The sequence below is a fragment of the Pempheris klunzingeri genome, chromosome 20, assembly GCF_042242105.1.
Source record: "Pempheris klunzingeri isolate RE-2024b chromosome 20, fPemKlu1.hap1, whole genome shotgun sequence".
In the NCBI taxonomy this organism is placed as follows: Eukaryota; Metazoa; Chordata; class Actinopteri; order Acropomatiformes; family Pempheridae; genus Pempheris; species Pempheris klunzingeri.
The window spans coordinates 21,956,783-21,982,245 of NC_092031.1; the positions used below are offsets into that span (position 1 = coordinate 21,956,783).

A 25,463-nucleotide genomic window follows, 5' to 3' on the forward strand; every position below is an offset into this window, starting at 1 on the left:
AGTGATTTATTTATGGCCGCTGAAAGCTGTTAAAAAGATGATAGTTAGTCATGACTGAGAACATTAGTCTGCAAGGAGAGTCTCATCTGTAGCAACAAATCACACCCTGTAACACCACAAACAACTAAAGTAGAAGCAACTCATATATATGTTTTTTTATTATTAATTTCCTCACATTCTCAACAACTTCCAACTCTAAACTATAGTTTGGATGCCCAGACTCTCAGACAAAAAAGATGCAAACCCCGATCGGTGCCCCCAAAGGTCGCTACAGTCCCCATTGCTCCTGAAATCTGAACAGGTGCGGCGCAGCGTAAATAGCATCGGCTTTTATTGTGAAAGTCCGCGGAAAGGTGTAAATGTTAGTGCGTGTGAGCTTGACGCAGGTCCGACCCTCCGCTGAGGACGGGACGCCGCCGGATTGGATGTGAAGAAGAAGATTGCAACAGAGCAGCTGACGGGGGAGGATCCGTGCTGCGGGCGGTAGGAGTGAAAACCAAAGTTGAGCAGCGGAGAGTTTACTGAGGCTGTTCGGCAGCGGAAGTGGATCTCTGGCGAAGTGAGTGCGCGCAACAGGTGTCACCGGTGTGAACGGTTGTTGCTTTGAAAGGCTTCGAGGTTAAAGTGAGGTTAAAGCGTTTAGTCAGTCAGAAGAGCGGCAGCATGTCAGACCTCCGACCCCGACTGTGCGTCCTGGAGAAAGGATCCGGTGGCTACGGGTTCCACCTGCACGGGGAGAAGGGCAAGACCGGGCAGTTCATCCGGCTGGTGGAGCCCGACACTCCCGCCTCCGCCGCGGGGCTTCTCGCGGGAGACCGCCTGGCGTTCGTGAACGGGGAGAGCGTGGAGGGCGAGAGCCACCAGCAGGTGGTGGCCCGGATACGGGCCACCGACGGGGCTCTGGAGCTAGTTGTGGTGGACTCCGCCACTGCTGAGCTGCTGAAGAAACACAACCTGCAGTGCCGGAAAGAATTCGCCACGGAGGGGATTCCCCTGCCCGGCGGGGACAGCGACTCAGACCGCGGGGACTCTCAGAGCAACGGCACCCCGAGGGAGGGCACCCCGGCCCCGCGTGAGAACGGGGATGCTTCCTCAGAGAGGTCGGAGAGGCTGAGTGTCAGCTCCAAGGTGAGGGACAGTGACCCCCCCCCCCCCCCCCCCATTACATTATATTATATTATATTATATTTAAATTACTTTATTCCCATAATGACTAACCCTCATATAAACCCCCTCTCAGCTAAACCTTGAGGACTGTGGGGTCAAAGGTCAGCTGTTCATCTCTTGGCAGAACAGCCCCTGTGGATGAACCCCTCCCTCATGTTACTGTGTCTTGTGGTAATCACTGTAATATAGTAACAGGTCCAGGAAATCAATTGAGAAACTTCAGAATAAGTTTTATTATTTTGTCTTTGGGTCAAACCCCCTCAGCTCAAGGAGCACTTTCCTTTATGTCACAGCACTTGCATTTATTTCAATGTATTATTTTTTTTTCTACTAGCATTTAAACACTTTTTGACTAAATCTAGACTTTATTTACTTTTTATTATTTACAAAGCGCTCAAACATCCAGAGCTGTGGAACATGTAGGTTCTAGCTTAGAACCGTGACAGAACCACTGTTTCTATCACTGTTACTGTGCATCAGCGTAAACCGCGGTGTAAAGTTTACCAGCAAGCACTTCATTCCACGATAATGAGTCAGACTAACTTGTCATATCCATCAGCCTTAGCAGGTTTATATCTTCCCATCTGATCTGAGGCCAGCCCCGCCTGTGAGCCGCAAAGGTTCTGTGGAAACAGATCCCTTATTAAGTAGTGACTCCCAGCGCCAGCGAGAGGCTAAAAGCTAAGACAGAGAGGTGACACGGCTCAGCGAGCGGTGCCAGGTCTCTACTCGTTCCTGCTCAACACAGTCTTTGTCACAGAAATGTCTGTCAGCGTCTCTGCTCGCTGTCTTGAATTCCCCCCGTCAGGTTCGGCTTGTTGGACCAGAGGCTTTGTCACAATCGATGCATGTCAGTGAAACGCAGCATCTTTCTCTGCACCCTCAGAAGCCCACCAATTGTTATAACGGGGTAAAAGTAGTTCCTTTATCGGCCACGCCTAGACTGTCTACACTTTCAGGTGCATCACAATTTCTGCTTTTCTCGACCATCTTCAGTCGCCCCGTCTGGGAGCTGAAGTACGTTGTTTCTGTTCGTGGATTTCCATAATCCCGCCTCTTTGAAGGATCAGGCTTTTGTTGTCTGTTATGAAACAACCTGGGAAGGTTATTGTTTGAGATGGCGACCAGCATGGCAAGCTTTAAGGGCCCATGTAACTGTTTAAGCCAGTGCAAAGTCTGGGCCCTAATTTAAATGTTGTGTAACTGCAATGCAAAATAGGCTCATTGTGGGGGTGTTCAGCCGTGTGGAGCTCTGAACGTGGGAAGTGGCTTTTGTTTAAGACTTTGCAAAAAAAATAATGGGGTGCTTGGGTATTTTTAGACGTGGCCTCCTCAGAAGGTCAGAGTCAGGGATCAGCCACAGAGGAGCATGAAGGCACGGAAGTCCTAAATACTTAGATATCCTGAGGTTATCATTAGGGGGATGAATGGTTCTTTTCATAACTGTTTGGTTAATTGTTTAATGGGTTATGGGATGGCCATGCATGTGATTGTGTTATTATTGTGTAATGCTGCTCAGGCAGATGTGTTGATGATGCTGCTACACAAACGCTTTGGAGAAACTATAACTTAAAAGACTTTTACTGTTGTCCTCCTTTTTTCCATTTCAAACCTGCCTCCACGGAGTTGGATCAACCATTCAGTGTGTCGGATGCAAAGAGTTGCTTGAAATGTTGCCCCCCCCCGCCGCCTGTGGTTACCTATAACAGCCGCCTCAGCAGTGAGAAGCGTTAATGCGCTTCTTTGCAGCACTTTTGTTTGACTAATAACTTAAATCATGATTATATTATCAAATCCAAGTTTTCACGTGTTCAGTGGAGCAGAAGCTTCACGGTCTGGATGAATCCTCGATTCTGATTGGCCATAGTAACCGTAGCTGTAGGGTGAAGTCGGCACAAGAGATCATCTCACACACATCGCCATCCGGTGGCACATCTGGTTAGCTAGCTAGTCTCATTGTTAAACATACCGTGACGTCATATTTACTGATCGCCAACCGTACGCAGCGTTATTTGCGTTGAATCTTGCTAGCGTAACGTTAGCTTTCTGGCTAACAGCCGAGCCAAAGGGATCTGTGAGCCGAGGAACTAGAAATATCTCACTAGAAGTATCAGTGATCAGTCCGATTTACTGGAGGAGTAAACAACGTCTCCATTGTGTAAGAATCTAACAGGATGGTAATGATTGACCCATGTATTAGTCTGACCCTCAGGCGTTGCCGGGGGAAACTGAGTTTTTGTGAAACACTTTAGATTTTGATTGCAAAACACATTGGAGTCCATTAATTCCTGACAAGTGATTTAACTTAATTACATTTTGTTTTCATCACCACACCAGCTTTTCAATTCAATTTTTCAATTCAATTCAATTTTATTTTATTTGTATAGCCCAATATCACAACAGAGTGTCTCATAGTGCTTTACAAAGTTCACTGAAATAAACAAGTGTAAGCTAACGAACAATCTAATAAAGAGTCCAGCAGTCGATGAGGCCAGTGGATCAGTCCGGTGGATCAGTCCGAGGCATCACCTGCCCTTTATGACCCTCCTTCTTCGGGAAGGACAAACTCAAAAAACCCAGTGGGAAAAGAGAAACCTCCAGGAGCTCCACACCTCTGCCTTGGCTTTTTTTTTTTTTTTTTCGTTTGGAGGTAACGTCAGGCTGAGAGCAGGCTAATGTTAGTCTCTACCTTTTTGTGTGGAAGTTTTTTTAGCAGATTGTTTTGCATGTTGCCGTCCATTCTTTCTGTTGACCACAGCATACAGACCCGCAGTCTTAAAATCTGAATGTGATCATCTGAGATATCATCTGTTGTGTGTGTGCTAATGTGCACTTCACACCTTTCCCGACACAATCGGCCACTGCCGACAGATTCACAAACCCGAGCACGATTCGAATCCAAAGTCGTATGACTTGAGTCCACGGCTGCTCACACCTGTATGAATCTCCTACGTGTAAGCACGCCATGCCCCTGTTCTGCTGTTACAAATGGGATGTCTAGTTTTCTGTCTCGTTCTACGTAGGTGGCTCATGCCCTGTCACTAATACTCTGACCTCCAGTGAGTGAAAAACCCAGGCTGGCAGGCTAGGATGCTGCAAACCTCCTTCTACATTCCTCCCTGATGGGAAACTTGGCAGAGCCCGGCTGATGGTCTGATACTAGCCTCTGATACCAGCCTCCCGGTGGGATACACTTGAGCGGGCCGGCCAATGATGACGTGAAACTGGCCCTTCCGAGCACAATCGCCGTTACGCTTCAAACAATAGTTCCTTTCACGTGATTGTCTTTGGTTAGACTTGGTATTGCAGTCCAGGTCTCAGTCACCAAACCTTCTTCACACTAGATTAAGCAAAATGCTCGTGGTGAAGGGTCTAACAAAGACTTGGATATCTAATTCTTTGGAGATTGCTTTTTTTTTTTTTTTTTTCCTGGAAGATAAAAGCATGAACTGAGGGAGAATGTCATCATATTATGGTAACATCCTGGCCTCCAGCGGCTCGGTCCTCCACCACGCCGAGGGCCGTCTACCGGTCGCCATGGAGATCCCCAGCAGCAGAAAGAGGCTTTGTCCACTGTGTTTACATGGGGAGAAAGGCTTCAGGGCCAGGGAGGAAAGGAGAGAGGACTCTCACGCCTCAACAAGGAGGCCATGCTGACCCTGAAATACCTACACCCTCACTTAACACAAACTGTCAATAGGGCCGGAGCGAAGTGAGAATATGTGTGCGTGGGTGTGGGCAAGAGGGGGCCACGGGATTAAACAGCGATTTGCTCTGTACTTGTGGATGTGAAAATGTCAAACAAATGATGAAATAATAGGATCCTGAATGAATGGGTGTTAAGAGGGTCGAGGCGAGGTTCAATACAATGAAGCTCTCGGCCAAAACATAAAAACCTTGGTGCCATTTCTGTTCCAGGAGACTTTGACCCTCACGCTCGGGGATGAAGGCCTCGAGGCAGCTCTCGCCCTTCCAAAGGATCATCTTTTTTTTTTTTTCTGCAGAGTTTTACAACATCTCTTATCACTCCGCTCATATAAGCCTGGGAAAGAACAATTAATCTGCCTCTTTATTGTTTCAAGAGCAGCGAATGCTGTAAATCAACATCACTGTCATGTTACACAACATGGCCGCAGTCGTTAAGTTTATTCTATTGACGGACTGACGGACTGACTGTAGCTATGGTGTAACACCTGTAGGTTAGGGAGTAGCACTTACATAACTTGTTCCATTCAGTGTAGAAGAGCTTTTCTCTGTTTAATATCATAGTCGATTGAATTGTTTTAGTTTTTATGGTTAAGTAAAACAAACATTTTTGAAGACACCAGTGTGCGCTCCAGGGTTTTTTTTTAATAGACCAAGCAGTTATTTTACTGAAACCAAAAAAAACCCCACAAGGTCCTCTTAGTAGCTGGTCTGGAGCTTTCGAGCGTACCATGTGATCTCCTACTGCCGGAGGAGTTGCCCGGTGCTTTGATCATCATCTTGTCCATGCAGGTTTTAAAATAAAAGTTCTGATAGATGAATCGCTGATTAATATCACAATCAATTGCATACAGTTTCTTCATATCTAACTGTGTTTGTGTTGTGAATCTGTGTGTGATTGCATCACAGTCAGAGGTTTCATGGCGTTGCTGGAAGTGGAGCTGATAAACCCTCTGGTGATCGAATGGAAGTCTTGTTAGTGAACGCCGATCAGACCCCTCGGCCGTGATCACATAGTTATTGTTGTTATCACCACGTTGGGCCTGAGAGGCTGTCAGTTGTGCTTGTACGATGCAGACAGTCTCAGTTAGCGGACACATTCCCAGATACGCTGATGACTGGACCCTTTAAACTCCCAACATCAATACTTTTGACAAGACTGAAATGGAATGTACGCTCATTTTAAGAATTTGTGTTTAACAGCTGAGTTAAAAGTTTTGTTACCAAGAACAAACTGCCTGTGGGCAGAGAACCATGTAATGTTTCCATTAGATGGTTCTCTGTATGGGCTGCCATCCAAAACAAACTCCATAAAAGTGCTGCTGGCGTCATCAGACTGAAATCCTCCCTGCCTCACTGTTTTCTCAGTGACATAGTCTAAATAAACACTCACACAGATACAAAATAGCCCGTCGGCTGCCCAGAGCTTTCCTTACAGTCCTTTATTCTTAGCAATAGAGAGCATGAAGCCATTCATTCATTTTCAGCATTTTCCACTTGAGGTTAACCGAGGACAGGCTTCTGACACTGACAAGACGGGAGCCGATCGTTTTGGCCCCTTCGGCTTTGACTGGAGCATGAAGTCAAGCTGTCCGATGAAAGCCAGCAGATCCATCAAGATTTAATCGAGGTCTTTGGCATGACGGGGATTATAATTACATTTGGCGCAAGCAATTAGGAAAGTGACTTTGAAGTCGTTCCTCCTTTCAAACTCTGAACGCATAGATACTATGTGACATGTCAACTGTGTCCATGGCGACAGTCTGCCACACAGAAATAACAGACTGTAGAATGCCGTAATTGACCAATCAGGATCGAGTATTCAACAAAGCTGTGCAATAAGTGTGTGTGTGTGTTTAGGACTTTGTCCTCAAGCTGTGGACTCAGCCGTCTTTCAACTCTATTCAGTCAGCAGTTGCTAAATTGAGAATTCAGCGTGACCAAGCAGGCTGGATGATCGTATGCATGGCGATCAGGAGGAGGAGGATCATGGGAAAATAAAAGAACCATATGTTGTGACACGTGGGCAGTTGAAGTAGATCATTTGTGACTCGGTTGTCTTACGTTCACTCTGAGGCGTAAATGTGAGCTGGTGGGCCCCGAGGGGAGCTCGACGGCTAACGGCGAAGTTGGGAGACCTTTCTGTGAAATAACACGGTTTTAGTTTGTTATTTACTGACGTGACAGTGACAGCCCCACAGAGAAAAACACTTTCTTTGCTAACTTAGCTGATTTGACGCGTGTGGTCCAGCTGATGTCCAACACTTGATGTCTGCTTGCTAAACTATAACTCAGCTGGACGTTACTAAGGTGGTATTTCTTTGCTAACCAGTCAACATGATGACACTATGACCTTAACAAAGCCTGGGGGCTCTTTTGCCCTGTTCCAACCCCTCTGTCACCAGACTTTCTCTCATGTTTGCTTTTTATTTTATACAGAAAAGATCATTTTTGTGGTCACGCGCTGCCTCGTAGTATCTTCTAACAACAGCTTTGCTCTGGTTGTAATACACCCTTGATGGGATGGTGGTCTCATATGAATCTTAACCTCATTTTTCAGTTTCAAATTTTGTGGTAGAGGCCACTTCTGTAACTACACACACACACACACACACGCAATAGAAACATACAGGCTTCACACACGCAGCAGGTTCCTCTGTCAGCTTATGGCTCGTTAGCTGCTGGGGTGGCGCCAGCGAGGAAACCACTTCCCGTCCTTGCAGCGAGTTGCTATAGTGCCGAAGCTACATTGTTTATTTTCGTCTCCTCGAGTAATGAACATGAAGGTAAATGTTGGCGTGTTCATCAGCCCGAGCGCTCAGCCGGTCATCCTACGGCCGAACACGCAGTACAGCTTTACACAGTGTGATCTATCAACGCACCAACGTCATACAGTGCACTTACACTTAGTTTTCTCAGTTATCCTCACAGCCTTTATGTTACTACAGCAAGTGATGGATTGTAGTACTTGGGTCGTTCAGCAGAGCCTGTGCTGCCAGACTTAATGTATTGTAGATTTTGCATTTATTGGACGGTGGATGGATATGTAAATGGTCCGTCTGTATTTGTATAGCGCCTCTCTAGTCATTCCTACTACTCTGTGCGGTTTTTACATCCTCATTCATAGAGGAGGAAGCTCAGTTGGAGGAGACTGCTGTTTCACACACATTCACACCGAGGACGTGTTAGACGTGTGGACTTGGAGGATCAAACCACAGATCTGCCGATTGATGGACGACCCGCTTCCACCTCTGAGTCCACCTACCAGCTTTATGAGAGTTTTCAGCCACCACCGTCTCATGGTCTTCATCACAAATGATATATTACATTGGCGATAAATCAATATAAGATTAATCGACGAGCACAATCTTTTTTTTTTTTCTGCACAAATACCAAAATGGCACTTTTTTTACGCCATGCTTTTAACAATATAAACATCCACCCATCCATTATCTATACCGCTTATCCGTCAGGGTTGTGGGGGTGGGGGGTGGGGGGCTAGAACCAATCCATTGGACGAGAGGCGGGGTGCACCTTGAACTGGTCGCCAGCCAATCACAGGGCCGACACACAGACAGGCGACCACTCACGCTCACACTTTAGAGTCTCCAGATAACCTGCATTGTGTTTGACTGTGGGAGGAAGCCAGAGGCCCCAGAGAAAACCCAGGCAAGTGCGGGGAGAACATGCAAACTCACAGAAAGGGTTAAGGTCCAAACCACAAACCTGCCGGCCAGCGGATTTGTACCTGGAGCTTTCTCGCTGTGAGGCGACAGTGCCTATGTTCATTTAACAAAAGTTCACCGCAAGTCGTCCAGTGAGGTCTAAATACAAGCAGACCTACAAGAACCTTTTCTAAAATAAATGAAGTGAAAAATGGACTGAAAAAAGATATTCCACGTTAAGTGTTCACACTTGACTCAGCGTTACGGACACATTTAACAAAAAACATACCGAGGTGCAACAACCAGCCGCAGTTGTACAGACTCTTAGACTCTTAGACTCTTAGACTCTTAGACTCAGGGAGGAACTGGTAAAGTCCATTGCACAACTCTCACTGTTGAGGTGAGCTGCGAAATTGCAGCAGTCCCTGGACTCTTTTAGAGCTGATGATTTCTAAGAGGCTGGTGTGAGAGGGGGCTTCACACCATGGGCAGCTCTCTGGACAACCCTGTAAGGACGCTTCACCAGAAACGGCTTTATGTTTTTTTTAACAGCTTTATTGGCCAGATGGACTGTTGTCACTGTGCCCACACATAGCTCTATCACACATTCTCCGGTGTTTCACCCTCAAGTTCAAGGTCTGCGGCCCTCTTTATGAGACAGCACAGGATCTGATGCTTAACCACGGCGAACTGTAAAACCATTAACCTTTAATTCTACAGGCTTGGAGAATGTTTACAATGACTGACTGCTACCTCTTGTGCACATCACACTCAAACTAGGCTAATCCTGCATTCACACTGTGGCTGCGTGCGGTGGATCACGAAGCAGATGTTACTTCTCAGTGGGATCCACTGAGCCTGCAGCCAGATCTCTGCAACACAAACTGCATTTTCTGGTTCCTCTGTGCCGGATCCCCCGCAGGCCGCACACGCTGCTCTGTTGTCGTAGACGGCTGTTGTTTTTGTCTGTGACGCATTCGCCGCTGCCACGTCTTGGCACGCTGTCAGATCTTTCAGGTAGCTGCCACTGTCACATGCTAGTGTCTCCTCGGTTAGCCCCACGCAGGAATGTGATCATTGCTTGTCGGTCCCGTATAAAGTTTAGAGGACAAGGCAGCTTTTTACACCCTCAACAAATATCTTAAAAAGATCAGAAGCAGCAATGTGCTTCTCCACCTCTCGACACTTTGGGACTTCCCCGCCCCGTCTGTGACGTTCAGACTCGGTAATTTCCTGAAACGGCAGGCTGCTGTGATTTTCGGAAATGTTTCTTAAGCTGCAACAAACGGTGCATTTAGTGTGGACTATTTTCAGCAGCAGATCGATATTAAAAGGGACATATTTTAATGTCTTTTAATGTCTTTTCACCATAGATGTGTGTCTAGAGACTCCTCTGGCCCTGCAGCCGGCTTAATTTAGTTCAAAATTGAATTATATTCAAAGTGTATATGGGCAAATAAATATTATACCACAGATGCCAGACCACATCGCACACACACATACTGTTGGGAGCGTGCAGTAGCACAGTGATCGATCTCCATCTTCCACAGCAGCCAGAACACCAGTCCATTCAACTGTTAGCTCAGCAGTGTTACGCTTGCTTTTGGTTTCGTTGTTTGTTTCAGATCCAGTCCTGTCGGACTGTTTAGGGCTGAGACGTACCAGCTTCTCTTTGCCGCGTCAAACGTTCCATCTAGTTTTTGTCCAGTGGAGCTCCAGTGGCACAGAGGGAGGAGATATCTGAGGCTGGGATGCACAAACATGACTTGTTAGCAGGATGCACTGAGTGTTGGTTTGGCTGTCGTGGGATTTCACACAGACGGTGTACATAGATGTGGCGTGTTCCACTGGAGAAAACTCTCCAGCAGCATCTGGAGGAGGAGACGCCGCGTACACTGCGGTGCATTACCTGTAATTGGTGTGAGAAACCGAATTCTGCACTGCTGCAGGGATCATTAAGGTGTCGTGTCGCCCACTTGCACACACGCTGCAGAGAAATGTCCTGTGGGAGGTGTGCGGACATGTCTACCCCGATGTTTATCTCCCCGGTAGAGTTGCATTAGCAGCAAACGTTGTAGATTGTATCAGCCCCAGCCTGTGGGAGAGAGAGGCTCTCTGCTGGACTTTACCCAGCAGTGTCATTATCACACACCACTTGCTGTCACAGCACTGTTGTGCTGCGCACAGCGCTGCTGATACTGTGGTTTTCCTGTGCACACTCAGAAAGACGTTGGGGGGGGTGCGGGAGGCCTTGAGATCAGAGCGTAGTGCTCAAATGTCACTTGAAGTACTCGTGTTATGATTAAGAGATGCTGGTGATGGCGAAAGATGGCAAGAAAAGGAGGCACCTGTGTCCTGTGGGTCCTCTTCATATTGCACACATGGTCAAAGCCAGTGTGTCTGTAGTCAGCCCTGCTCCACCACTGGATTCTGCCCTGTCCTGTGGTGCAGTGAAGGGATTATTTGGAGCTTGTTCCTGGCTGGCTCTTTAGCTAAATGCTCCACTGTGTTCAGCAGCTACTCGCTAGTTTGTCTGTCTGTAAACTACTTGCTCAGCAGCAAACATCAGAGAGTGAGCAGAGTGTTGTTGCTGGAGACAATGTTGGTGAAAGCAGGGGGAGGGAGGCGCCTGAAGGGCTGAAGTCAGGGAGCAGAAGGTAGATATTTGTAGGTATGGGTGAAGGTGTAAGAAGAGCTAATTGTAGCGGACAGCATTCCAGTTGTGGACTTTGCGCCTCACCTGTTATCGTCCTTATCATCTTCACTAACAGCCACTAGTTATGTGGGCTCTGCCCCCCCCCCCCCACCTCAACTCATTCACAACGTTTCAACCAGCCTGATTTCATACAAACCCTTGGATCAATGCATAATCCATCGCTGACAAGGGTGGGGGGGTGGGGGGGGTACGCGCCCGTCCTCAGGGCATGAATGCTGAGGTTGCACAGGTCGATCCGAAATGGCCGCTTGGCAGGGAATCACTTCCAGATAGCCGCTGATAGCCGAGGATGTGGCGTAGATAGCTGCGGTTATATCAGGTGATGGAAGCACAACAGGTGGGTGGGGGAGCCTCAGGTGTTCACTGCTGTCACCGCTGTCTTTAAAAGGACCGGCTGTGGTCTCTCACATGGGCACGGCAGCCAAAGTCCACCAAGAGAAGAACAACATGAAGCTATGAGCTCAAAACAAAACAAAACAAAAAAAGTTAAGCGAGTCCAAAGACTTTTAAAGTATTTGACTTATTAAATGACTGAATATTCAGACTTGTCTCGTAAGGACGTAACAGTGTTTAGTAGAGCCAGGCTCTTCGGTTCGGTCACTGATGACCTTGATTGTGTGCGGCCAAAGGACGGTTGGCAGCCACGCCACTCGGGACAATTGCGAACACCTTTTATGGAGCTTTTTGTGATAGGAGACCTTTCAACAATCATTCCCAGATCCCACTATAAAGATCTAACTGCATGTGTGATTTCAGTAGTAACTGGTTAAAGGAATACACAGGTCCCTCACACACACACACACACACACACACATGGGATTAGACACTCCATTAAGCTCAGGCCACAGCAGGATCCCCCCCCCATGTGAGAGAGCAGAGACCCGCTAATGTCGGCTGACCCCCATGTGTCATGCGTCCCAATGAGCGTCATGTGTATGTCAATAGAGAAGTTACATGACGCTCACGCCTTGTGATTTACAACATACGTGTAACGACCGTCGTGATGTGGAATCTCAGACTGACGTGAGTCCGACCTGGGAGAGATCTCTGATTCATTTAAACATCTTTACAGACGTGTTAAAAACAACTAGAGAGGTTTTATACTTTTTTTTTTCCAATAATAGAATTTCCAAGCCGAAGCCTCAGCACTGAATGACTGTCGGGCAAAACATGCATGAAAAGATGCTAAATTCAGCATCGGTTCTTCGTTAGAGACACTGTAGAGATATTTAGTCCACGTTTTGACTTCAGGTCAAAGTTATGAGATAAAGTAAATCTTTTTTTAAATTATGACATGATTGTACTTTGATTTACACTCCATCTCTTCACTTGTCACCTCTTGATTTAGTACCTGTGCTGTAATATTGTTTTTTTCCTTTTTTATTCATAATATTTACGTTATTCTTTTATTCTCTCATAGATGTTTTAGTCCACTGCAGCTGGTGGGACACGGGAGATGACACTGTATGTTATTCACAGAGAGACATTATTAAGATATTAGTCACGAGCTGTCGGTTTTTCTCCGGTCGGCGTGCAGGAGGAGCGAGGCGGGCCGCGGCCTCGGCTCTGCCACCTGAAGAAGGGATCCAGCGGCTACGGCTTCAACCTGCACAGCGAGAAGTCCAAACCAGGCCAGTTCATCCGAGCTGTGGATGAAGACTCCCCAGCAGATAGAGCGGGCCTCAGGCCACAGGACAAGATCTTACAGGTACGCTCACTCACTCACACACACACACACACACACACACACTTTTCATATTCTTACGCATCGGTGAGAGTTTTGCCTGATGGTGTGTGTGTGTGTTTTATTCAGTTTGTACGTGTATCAGCTGTAATCCTATTACATCAGTTGGCAAACGAGAAGCTAAAACCCCAGGAGTCTTTAGGTTATTATTAGATGGGCGATGTGTGTGCGGGTGGCTTCACCCATGTGTTCCTCTGTTTTTGTGTGTGTGTGTGTGTGTTTTTTACTGTGTGTGTTTGAAGCAGAAAGCAGCATTTTCTCCCTCACTGTGTGTGTGTGTGTGTGTGTGTGTGTGTGTGAGGAGCAGGCCTCCTGGCCATGTTCAACATGGCAGGGTCAGAGTTAATCCACTTACTGTGTCTGTGGGCTGAATTACAGGCTGCTCCAACAGTTTGCAGGGCCTCTCACATGCAGCAGAGAAGGGGGGGAGGGGTGGGGGGGGTGAAGCAAATGAAGTAACAGCACAACTGTACATTCTGCATTCACATCGAGACAGGGGCTTTAAACATGTGGGGGGTTTAAAGGGGGAGTTTGGGGAAAAGGGAATCTGGGGAATTTAACGAATTTCATGTGGAGGGCAGGGAGGGAGTCGGTCAGAGGGGGCTCCTGCAGCGGAGCGTTCTGTACCACCTGTTCGCCGTTCACAGGCAGCGTGGGAGCTGCTCGGACCGGGATTCCTGATGGTCCCCCCCCCCCCCCCGCTCGGATCTTCCTCCCACAGGCATTCCTCAGTGACTGCTCTCCCTGGATGCTTGATTAGTTCCAACTCTGGGAGAGTGCTTGTATACCACGCCCTGTAATAACAGCGTTACCAAACATTTTCCACCACTGGAACCATTTCTCCTCTGCCAGGTACAAAACTGGCATCTACACCTTTTCTTAGATTAAAAAACCAACCATTTAAATACATGCTGAAATAATAAAGGAATGCATTGCCCCCTGCTATGGAGAGCCAAAGTGTCCAGTATTGAATTAAGACATTAATATGATGAATATAATGAATAATCATATGAATTAATAGTTAAATATATAAATGAACCAATAACTCATCAATAATTACTATTAAATGTTATTTTATCATCATTATTTGCATAGTGATTTATTTTTGATGGAGTTAATTTGTGTTTGATTATTTATATTTATATTTCTCTCTCTCTCTCTATATATATATATATCTATATCTATATCTATATAGATATAGATATATAGATTAGTATATGTACTGCAGCTATTGTTTCCAGTTTTTATTCCTATACTGTCCGTACTGTCACTGGTTTTAAATCGTCAGGGTGGCTTAGCAGGACTGATCAGTCCAGTTTGTTTGTAGGAGCTTCAGAGCCGGTTTGTAACCTGTAGCCGTTGGACTGGACGGCCAGATGATTTTATCAGTGAATAAACGAAGTGCATCAGGTAAAAGTGGCCCGCTGACAGTTCAGTGCATCTTTCTGACATTCGTGAAACTAGAATGGAAATGTCCGGTAACGCTTGTCTGGTCACACAACAACCTTCATGGCAGCCTCAGCTGTGAGAGTTAATCTCTGAAGAACAATAAGGTGTATAAATAATTAACTTAGAAAACTGTTTTACTATTCAGTTAATCATTCAAAGTCACGTGTCAAGCAAAAGCTCCTGAAATGGAGGATTAGCTGCTGTTCTGTTTCGTAATGTTTTGTAAATTGAATCACTGGACTTTAGTTTGGACACAACAGCTTGTTTAAAGACGTCTCCTTAAGCTAGAGGAACCTATGATCACAGTTTACTGGAAATCCACTGATTAAACCAATAATTGAGAAGATTGATAGCACATTTTGTTTTGTATTTAAAATGGATTGATTCATGTCCTTTCAAATCGGTCTGCATGTAAAGTGCAATAACCGTGTACCCGTGACCGCTCTGGATGTGCTCCTCTCTCAGGTGAACGGTGTGTCGGTGGCTGGCATGCAGCACTCGGAGGTGGTGGCGGCCATCAAAGCAGGGGGAGATGAGACCAGGCTGCTGGTGGTCGACGTTGAGACCGAAGAATTCTTCAAGAAGTGCGACGTCCTGCCCACCGAGGAACACGTCACCGGTACGACGTGCATTCTGTGTGAAGAACATGATGCTATATGTGATGATGCTATAGTGAATATGAATATGGCTGTCCTCTGTTCACCTGTAGGACCTCTGCCCGAGCCACCATCAGAGAGAGCATCAGAGGACGAGGTGAGGACCACACACACACTGTTACAGTGGCCTGGAAAAGCCGTGCTGATCCTTTCCGGACCTTCCTGGTAGCAGATTAGGAGTTCAGTTCACATGTTTCCTGTCAGGACCGCCCTGTAAAACTGTAAACACCGTCTGACTGCTGACAGTTTGGAGGGCTGCTGCTGGTGGAAGCCTGCAAAGTGTTTTCACCTGTAAACTGGGGCTGGGTGACATGTTTTAAATCTGTATAGTAGAGAGATCATGACTTGTAGTCCCTAATATGGGTCAAAACCCTGGTCCTACATTTCCCATAATGCAACTCAACAGTGTCTTATACCTTATACTCTCACTGCCTAGTAAGTAACCGTGTTTTGGATAAGCAGTGCTGTAAATGTGTTAATCCTGATGACATCGTCAGGTGTGCACCCCCCCCCCCCACCCCCCACACACACTAGTAGCACTTCTCATTATGTTGATGTATAAAACTAGTGGAATGCCCCTTTAATTAACAGCCACTATTAGCCCTGTGTGTTGGTGTGACATTCACAGCAGAGCAGGGCGAGTTTATCACAAGTAAACACTCTGCACCTCCTCTCTCTCTCTCTCACACACACACTCACACACACACACACACTCACACACACTCTCTCTCACACACACTCTCTCTCACACACACACGCACACACTCTCTCTCACACACACACACACACACACTCTCTCTCACACTCACACTCACACTCACACTCACACACACACTCACACTCACAGAGTGGATTGGCCCTCTGGTGACGTTGTGGCTAACCCCTTCACTATGGCAACAAGAGCTCACCGGTGCCTCCCCCCACCCCCCCACCCCCTCTCTCCTCTCTCCCTGTGCGCCCCGGAGGATCATGGGATTGAAGTGGCTTTAACTCTCAGGGCGAGTTGGGGGATTATGCTAATGAGATGACTAACGAGCGCTGTTCACATACTCTCACATGCAGGCAGATTGTATTTGTGGAACAATCACTCATTCACCAGCGGTTACATAACGCAGCGCTGGGTAGTAAACGCTCAGCGACCTTTGACCTCAGATATGTGTGTGTGTGTGTGTGTGTGTGTGTGTGTGTGTGTGTGTGTGTGTGTGCTGCAGCTGTTCAGAAACGAGCTGATTACAGGATACACAAAAGTAGTAATAAAGAGCCGCTCAGGCCCAACTATGTACATGAAATACTCCTGGACGAAGAGAGTCCGAATCTGAAGAGGTGTTTCAGCTGCATCGGCAGAAACACAAAGTCCAGACAGAGGAGCATCTGAATGAAAATGGAGCGGCCGTGTGTGTGTGTGTGTGTGTGTGTGTGTGTGTGTGTGTGTGTGTGTGTGTGTGTGTGTGTGTGTGTGTGTGTGTGTGTGTGTGTGTGTGTGTGTGTGTGTGTGTGTGTGTGTGTGTGTGTGTGTGTGCTAAATGCTTCTACTATGCAGCATATTGTCGTGTTTGTCCAAAGCCACTTACAGAAGTTTATTTTTAGAAGAGCAGCTGCTTATGAATCGCATGCCAATTTCATTCATACATGTGAGTGTGACAGTGACTCACACAGGGTCAGGCAGCACAGCGAGCTGTGTGTGTGTGTGTGTGTGTGTGTGTGTGTGTGTTGTTTTTTTCTGTCTGCTTGTTAATATCTCAGCCAGTTTTCCATCCTGCACACAGATTAGCGCTGACACTGAGCCTCGGCTTTAATAAGTGAGTGATGAGAATATGATTAAAGCTGCACGTCAGCCTCCCCCACAGTGGGGCTCTACTGCCCCCTGCTGGACAACACCCGAACAGTCACCATGCAGACAGTCCACATTCGACAGTAGCAGTTGTTTGCAGAAACAGTGCCACTGTCCTGACCCTTAAATCTCAGCCGGAGTGAATAATGTGGCGCTTGTTTCGTGTGGCAGGCAGCAGCAGCAGAGGTGAAGCCCAAAGTGTCTGTGAGCTCGTCGGTCTCCAGTGCCTCCTCCAACGCCTCCCTGCCGGCGGCACCCAGCAGCCCCACCCCTCCAGAGGTACTGTGTGCAGCCACATGTTCACTTCATGGGACACACTCAGAGTCCACAGCTAAAGTTCATAAAATATTTCTAAGTTGGAGGGAAACCCGTCAGCTCAGCTTCTGGCCAGTAATGATGCAACTTCTGCTTCATTTATGTTTATTATAGACACAGAACAATGCAAAATGCTTTACAATTTATTAGAGCCACATGAAAAACAAAACAAAATAAATGAAGATGATAAATATGATTTAAAAAAATATATGAAAGAAAATAAAAGTACAAACAGACAGAAATCCCAAAGAAGCTTGTTGCCGTGGCTTCAGATTCAAAGATGCTTTCCTGATACCTGATAAATGGGCAGCAGGTGAGCACGTGGAGCTCTGTCACACCGCCGCTGACATCTGTGTGTACCTGCAGGTTGAGAGGGCCCCGGCCCCCGCAGCTGACAGCCTGGGTCTGGGCCTGTCGCTGGCCCAGGCCAAAGAGAGAGCCCATCAGAAACGAGCCGCCAAGAAAGCCCCCACCATGGACTGGAGCAAGAGGAACGAACTGTTCAGCAACTTATAAACACCGTCATCACCATCAGCATCATCATCCTCATCAGGTCCGCCTCCTTCAGACCCGTCTGCCCGGCGTCTGCTCTCTGGATTTAGTTGTTATGTTGTCACGCTGTGTATGACAGACGCCGTTTTAAACTCCCACGTTAAACAGTGTTATATGATGATTTTATTTGTTTTAATTTAGGGTTTTTGCCACTTTGCTTACATGTTTTAATGACGGCTGAAATGTCGACGTCATACACAGGAATGAATGTTAATATATGAAGAAGAATGTTTAAAAAAGAGAAGAATGGTAACGTGCAGTTCCTCATATGAGGAGGACCATGTGAGGAATAATGGGGCATAGGGATAAAAAAAGGCAGATTTTTCAAATCTACAGTCTAAATGAATGTTAAATTTTGACGTCTGCAATCAGCAACTAGAATGAAAGAAAATCCTTTTTTTTTTTTTCTAGCCGGTGTCTGTGAATGAACAATGCTAATTAACCCTCCAGGGCCCTCGTCGCCACTATAACCATTCCACGACAATCAGTTTTCCTGCTGGGACAGCGTGTGAACTCCACCCGCGCGCTGAAGCGTCAAGATGCTTGAAGGGACTTTAGTTTTAAGAATGATGAAAGCTCTGGTAGCCTTACTGGAAACAATTCTCCACGTCCTGTTCCAGTTATCGCAATGTATGATTCAAGGAAATCAGGCTGTTTTTACATGTTGCTCTTGATAAGATTTGTACATACATGAATAAATGATTTAAGAGGAAATGTTATTTGGACTGACGTGACAGAAATGAAGCTGTGTTGATTCTGCTCACAGGAACGACTGCAGCTCAGACTTTTATCATGTTCTGATGCTCCAGAAACATATTGAGTTTGGACAAATATAACATTCGGATCAAATGAAAGTGAGTCTCTTTAATGTAACATTGTGATGTAGAACATTCTTGTAATTCTTGAACCAGTCTTTGGACAAAAAAGCATCTTAAAGCTGTACTAACTAATATTTTTATATAGTAATGGACCAAATGACTCAGGGTAACATGAACAGACAGAATTATCACCAAACTCCACTTTCCTTTAGCTCTGGAACTATTTGGCATCATTCAGCTCAATGTTTTGGTGCCGTCTGGTGAACTTAGTGGATCATTTACTTCCCAGGGAAAGACGTCTTTCCTGTGTACATAATCACACTGCATTAAGAATTCACCTCCGCCTCTTCAGTACAAATTCTCCTTTTAATGATTTCCAGGATGATACACAATTCCGTTAGAATATAAATAAAAAGAAACAGGCGTCCATCCAAGTAGAACAGAGGAACCAACAGTGCTACAACTTTAGTGTTGTCTTAAAAACACGCCAACACCCTCAAATCTCCCAGCAAAAGCTTCGGGAGAAACTTTGGGTTTGGTTTGAAACAATCAGAATGTTGGACAAATGTAGGATTAAAGATGGCTTATCTTTCAAACAGTGTAGGCCGGTGGGTGAGTGACTGACTGGGATTCATAAGAAAAGCATCCCGGTGTGCAGTGGGTAGTCTAAGGTGCATAAAAAGTAAAGGAGGAAGATGTAACACAACGTAACAACTGAAGGGACAGAAAAACAGGTTGATGGTTCCAAAACCATAAATTCAACGATCCCTTTGACACGTGTGGCTGCGATAAACTGCTCTGTGATTGGACCCTGCTCCTCTCCGGAGTCTGGAACGTACGGAGATCATTTAAATAATGCATTATAAAACTAAAAGCTACAAAATAATAAAAATATATTCACATAAATTAATATAAAATCTTGTGACTTGTACTTGGACATTTACAGTTTCCATTGGTGATCGATTCAATTTAAAGACTTTTATCTAAAGGCAGGTCTTCAAATGCTTTGTCAAACTGAACTATGACACTTTACTAAATGTTAAACATAAGGAAACAAAAAATGTCAATTGGTAAATTTAACTTATATTATTTCTTTATAATTTCAGTTTTATAATGTATAGTTTAAATGCAATTTTAATTCATAAATTTACAGTAACATTTTTAACATGGAAGTCTGTAATTGTTCCAGTGGCCCACTCCAGATTATATATATATATACACACACATATATATATATAGATATATATCTATATATATATCCAGGATGATACACAGTGATCTCCACTGTCTTACAGTATTCAGTCACTTTGATTAATTAACTCCTCTTTTCAGAGGGTCGACCTTGCTTGAAGTCCTTTGTACCAGGCCACTGCTGAAATCTTTAAAAGCAGCTCCCATTCTTTGGAAATGGAACACTTACAGTAAATTCATTTCATAGCACCCTGAGGCGAGCTGTAAAACCTTCCACACTGTGGGACAGTGGGAGGTGGCCTGAGCTCCAGAGTCTTTACAAAAAGAATCAACTTCACTCCAGAGCCGTCGCACCTGATAAAAACATCTTTTCACTGAAAACAACTTTAAAGAGAGGATGCTTCCTCACTGACAGAAACCTCCTGAGGAGGAGAAAAGACTTTGGTAAAAACATGTCAAATCTAATCTAGTACGTACAAATGGAATATGCCGCTTTTAATACAATAAACATTTTTTCTACATGTTATAGACAGCAAGCAGCAGTGTGTATATATATATATATATATAACACAGTAATGCTAATATACATTAGAATGATTTGAACAGTCCATAGAACTCCATTTGTTAAAAACAAACTTAGACGTATAAATAAACTCGGTATAAAGATATCTGACTACACACTTACACAGTGCCACCATAGACTTGTCTATACATTTACAGGTAACATGAATAAAATGGACCCTCATTCCCTTTAGTGATTATATACTGAACACACACACAGACATCTGGAAGCTGATCTTGCAGCTGCTGTTTGTTGTTGCTCCAATAACATTCCCAGGTGTGGGTCCTAAGGCGAAGTGCTCGCGTTGAAAAACTGGGCAATACTGAGGGAAAGCTTGTGCAGGACGTCCTCAAATGTGCACCTACTGATTCATCCAGAGTCGTGACGAGGCGCTGAGCCTTCCACTCTCTCTGTTCTTACCAGCATCAGAGGTCCGTCTTGATGTCCCGCTTGCTGGAGGCCCTGTGGAACTCCACCCCTGTGAGGCAGTGTTTCAGGGTGTCACTCCAACATCGCGTCCAGCTGGTCAGCCAGGTCGTCAAACATGTTGCCAATGTCATCCAGAATATTTCCCGCTGCCTTCACTGAGCTGCCGCCGCCACTGTGAAGCAGACGGGACCATGTTACAAGCCTACTGATAGAGTACCGCTGTAGCAGCATGTGTTGGTGCATCAGTAGTCCTTACCCATCCACACTGCCGCCCTGAGCCAGTTTGTTCTCCACCACTTTGAGAGCAGCCTCCAGTGACGTACTGGTTCGCTCCAGCCTCTTCTGAGCCAGCACCTCCAGACCGGCCGCACCAGCCAGGGGTGTCCCTGCTTTCCCTACCTGACTCTGTAGTGCCGAGGTGGGGTATGAAGCAGCCGGAGCTGGAGAGGAAGAAACAGCGAAAGCTACGCTCTCGACCGTGGTGAGGTTCCGTCCTGTGGGACAAGAAGTGAGAGATTAGTCTATCCAAAATATTATTCCCCATGAGGCAGGTAAAGTCACAAAACCAATTTAGTTTTTTTGGTGTTACCTGCTGCTGATGCTGGGGCCATGCCAGGCTGAGGGAGTCTGGATACAGAAAACCCAGGGGCTTTCTGTGGACTCTCTGGCTTGGACATCACCGTCAGTGGGTGTTTCACAGGTTTGGGGCTGGGAATACACGTCTGTGTGTGTATGCTACCGCCCAGCTTTGGGGATACTGTGTGAATCTGTACGCTGGTTAGTTTAGGAATGGCTGTTTGTGCACTGGCTTGTCCTGAAGGGACTATTTTCTGGGGGGTTGTTGGTTTACTGTTTGGGGGCTGTTTGAGCGGACTGGAAGGTTTTGCAGACACTGGAGGCTTCGGGCCTTTTCCCATTGAGCCTACTCTCTGGAACACGTTCCCCGGCCTCTGGGATTCATCGTCACTCAGCGTACAGATGTCATCATGTGTGTGGGGGCTCTTGGTTTCCGGATGGTTGTCGCTGTTGGGGGTGGTAGCCTCCTCAGGTGTCAGCGAGTCTTTGGGTTTGTGTCGTCTTTTCACCGTGTCAGACTCTTTCAGATTGAACTCTGGGAGCTCCAGGCTGTTCGGGATCTGGACTGGACCCTCCGGAGGCGTCTTGGCTTCAGTGTCTCCCCGGGAGACGACTGCTATTCTGGGCCGCTGTTTAATAGTGAGGTTGCCCTCCTCAGCGAAAGGAAGATGGTCACTGGAGCTGTGCTTTGGCGATGCAGTAGCACTCTTTGATATCCTTTCACCTCTCCTGGCTTTCTCTTTTTCCATGTATGTTTCTTCTGTGCCTCCGACTCTTTGTCTGTCAGTCTCTACTTCTGTCCTCTCATTTCCTGTCCTTCTCAAGCCCCCCAGGCCCAGGGCAGGAAACGGTTTGGAGTGCTGTAGGATCATGTGAGGAGTCATCCCATGTGGAATCGGGGAGGAAACAGGGCTGAAAACAGGTGAAACTGGGATATGAGTTGGTGGTATGTCTATTCTCCTGGATGGACTGCTGCTGCTGCTTCCCTCTAGCCTGGCTGCAATGCTCCTCACATTGCCTGCACTCTCCGTCTCCATCCCTCCCTTCACCTCTGGCTCGACCACTTTCCCATTTCCAGGTTGGCGAGTCGGGCTGCTGCTTACTGAGCTCATTCTCTTTGGCGGTGGCGGAGGTGGGCCTTTGCGCCGGGATCGCACGGCGAACGAGTGGCTGCGGTTGATATGGCGTTGAGTCCCTGTGCCGTTTATGCTGCCACGCCCCGCCCTGCGCGACAGGGTGGCATAGGAGGGCAAGACGGCAGAGGAAGCAGAGGTACAGGGGGGGGCAACATCGTCATCTTCGTCTGGCTCACCGTCAGAGAGAGCGTAGCGAGTAAGACTTTGGGCGCGCTTCTTGTGCGGACCTCTCTGGGCGTCATCAGATGTGCCCTGTCCAGGCAGGGGTCCCAGCAGAGGGACTGCTCCTGGCAGGGGCTTGGAGAGCCCCCATGGAGCTCCGTTGATGCCTCCTGCCTGGGCATGGAGGTAACTGAAGGCCTTCTGGGTGGGGGAAGGCTGTGGGGACAGAGAGCAAGGCGAGGAGGGCGGGTGGTGCTGAGGCTGATAGGGGCGGTTAGGGGACTGGTAGTGTTTGGCCTTAGGTGGGACAGCCGGGTAAGCAAAGCGAGGCATCTTGCTGGGGGTCAGAGGAGGTGTTAGGGGTGAGAATGGGAGCTTGTTGGGGGTAGCGGACCGACTCTGGTGCTCCCACATCTCTGTGGGTCTCTGCCTACTTCTGCCTCCAGGACTGCTTTCGCCATGCTTGGCCTCCTCACCCGCACCACACCCCAGACTGTCCTCTGACCGGCTGGATGTTCTGGCTGAAGATGGTGCAGCCTGATGGTCTTGAGAATATCCTGAATTTGAATTTCCTGAATTCCCAGAATTCCCTGATCCCCGTGAACGTGTGCTAATGCTCTCCTGACTGACTGACATGGCGGATATAGCTGCAACAGCGGTCACGCCCCGGAGGCCAAACGCCTCAGCAGCTCCTCCTCCTGCCCTTCCCATCATAGCACTCTGCAGCTCGGCGCTCAACTCGCTGTCCTGGAAGGAGAGCAGGGCCCTTGGGGTGCGAGGGGAGGGGCAGCAGTCGTCAGAAGGAGCGTCAGAGCGAATGTGAGTGCGCACATTGTGTGCGGGCGTGTGTTCTATGGCCACCAGCTCGAGGGCTGCGGGGGGCTTTCGTCGGAGAGTCCCGCCTCCAGCTCTGTCACCATGGTTACGAGAACGCTGCAGGTCGCAAAGTCTCTTAACTGCTAACATTAGCTTCTTCTGATGGCCTGAAACAGAGAGATAGTAATCGCTACAATCTACTGAGTACAGCACACACAGTGGTTTAAACAAAATGATGAACTTTTTGCTGGACAGCGCCCTCTGTGGCTATAAGTGGAAATTTCAAGGAGGCACTGAATATCCCTTAATTCTCCAAGCATTGTTGAAGACAACACTCTTGAATGTGACAATTGTTGATAAAGTCCTTAAAAAATAGAACACCCTTTGAGAAAAACCACAAACACCCATCAATTAGAAATCTGGTCCAATTCCTCACCCAGTTTGGTGATGCCTATCTCCTGCAGGTCCTCCCAGGTGATGTCTTTAACGATACTTATGGAGTCATAGCCATTGTCACACAATCTCTTCTGGTACTGAGGCAGTCCAATCACGCTCAGCCACTCCCCCAGCTCCGACTGAGCAGTGACAAACAGAACAAAAAAGACAGGGGAAGGACGCAATGAGACAAATCACAAACCATCTGGTATGTTGTGCTTTGCTGACTCACAGAGATCAGTCATGTGACTATGATGGCACACGATTGTTATCGTTAGACACGATTACAGTATTACAACAGATCCAAGAGAAGGAGCTGCATTTCATGGGCGTTAGTGTTTCATGGATGTGAGGGGGACATCAGAGGTGTTGTCTCACAGGAATATAATCAGGCAGCCACTCAGGGATGCTCAGCTTGCCGATCTCCATTGAGATCTTCTTTCGGTGGCCTGGTTTGGTCACTCCAATGGCTGTCAGGTCCTGAAGAACAGAACATGTGATTTTCAGTTGTTTATTGACTGGCTGCTTACAAGAGAGGACATTTCATCTTTCAAATATTTTGACTGCTACAGTGCAATGAATATTCATATATGTGTTCATATTACAGTCATCACAACTGAGATTAAGTATATTACTTAAACACAGCACTCAGTGTTCCATACATTACAGAGTACAGTAGGATTAATACAGATGCCAGTTTACATGTAGGAAACTGCAGACAACATTACGGAGATAATGGAGATAACATGGACCCCTACAGAAGCCGCCCACATTGAGCCTGGGTCTGTTCCAGGTTTCTTCCTGTTAAAGGGGAGTTCTTCCTCCACTGTTGCTCAATATAACATCTGATGCTGCTCATGTGGGAATTCTTGAATCCTTAATTTTGAATTCCTGAATCGTTGGGTCTCTCTCTAATTAAAGAGTTTGGTCTAGACCTGCTCTTTGTGGAAAGAGTCTTGAGATAACGCTGCTATGAATTGGTGCTATATCAATAAAGATTGATTGATTGATTGATTGATTGATTGAGATAGAAGGTGGTAAGAAATATAACGATGGCTGAGCACTGCTCAGAAAACATAGCAGACAAAAATGTTGAAATCAAATAAGCAAATGAAGAAACAACAACAACAATGGATCTAAATGTAAACTTTAAAATCAGGATAGAGTCAATCAGTAACCTCCATCTCACACATTTTGTCTCAATTGGCAATGATTCAGCAATGCTAACTGTGAGACACACACACACACACACACACACACACACACACCTCAGGGGTCATCCTGCTGATGGTAGGTACATCATATCCAGCGCTGATGAAGTTGGATGTGTACTGCTCCAACTGGAACTCACAAAGCCACTGGTAGATGGCCTCAGAGTCCTAACAGAGAGGTGAATATTTATGAGACTTTCTCTCTCTCTCACTCACTCACTCACAACCACTGCTGACATGAAACTCACCTTGCCCTCCAGAAGATGTTCCGGCCTCACGAAGCCTTTCTGAGGAGTGCCGTTGACCTGCCGACGGGACCCACCTAGA

At 46.7% G+C, this 25,463-nt stretch overlaps 2 protein-coding genes across 2 annotated transcripts in view; one reads left to right on the forward strand and one right to left on the reverse strand.

Annotated features, from left to right (window-relative positions):
- The first annotated feature begins 613 nt into the window (after positions 1-613).
- LOC139219684 (Na(+)/H(+) exchange regulatory cofactor NHE-RF1-like) lies at positions 614-18,514 on the forward strand. The gene is made up of 6 exons (XM_070851617.1): positions 614-1,128; positions 12,791-12,961; positions 14,912-15,065; positions 15,156-15,199; positions 17,105-17,212; positions 17,615-18,514. The coding sequence occupies exons 1-6, from the start codon at positions 664-666 to the stop codon at positions 17,762-17,764; spliced, it is 1,092 nt and encodes a 363-aa protein (XP_070707718.1). The 5' UTR covers positions 614-663; the 3' UTR covers positions 17,765-18,514.
- A 1,298-nt stretch (positions 18,515-19,812) lies between these two features.
- Positions 19,813-25,463, reverse strand: part of LOC139219919 (caskin-2-like) — a 48,386-nt gene continuing 42,735 nt past the window's right edge. The window contains exons 15-21 of the mRNA XM_070851928.1: positions 25,385-25,458; positions 25,194-25,304; positions 24,304-24,405; positions 23,927-24,065; positions 21,390-23,657; positions 21,057-21,294; positions 19,813-20,972 (exon numbers count right to left, since the gene is read on the reverse strand). Coding sequence (XP_070708029.1) covers positions 20,873-20,972; positions 21,057-21,294; positions 21,390-23,657; positions 23,927-24,065; positions 24,304-24,405; positions 25,194-25,304; positions 25,385-25,458 — 3,032 coding nt within the window. The 3' untranslated portion in view covers positions 19,813-20,872. The remainder of the gene's footprint in view (positions 20,973-21,056; positions 21,295-21,389; positions 23,658-23,926; positions 24,066-24,303; positions 24,406-25,193; positions 25,305-25,384; positions 25,459-25,463) is intronic.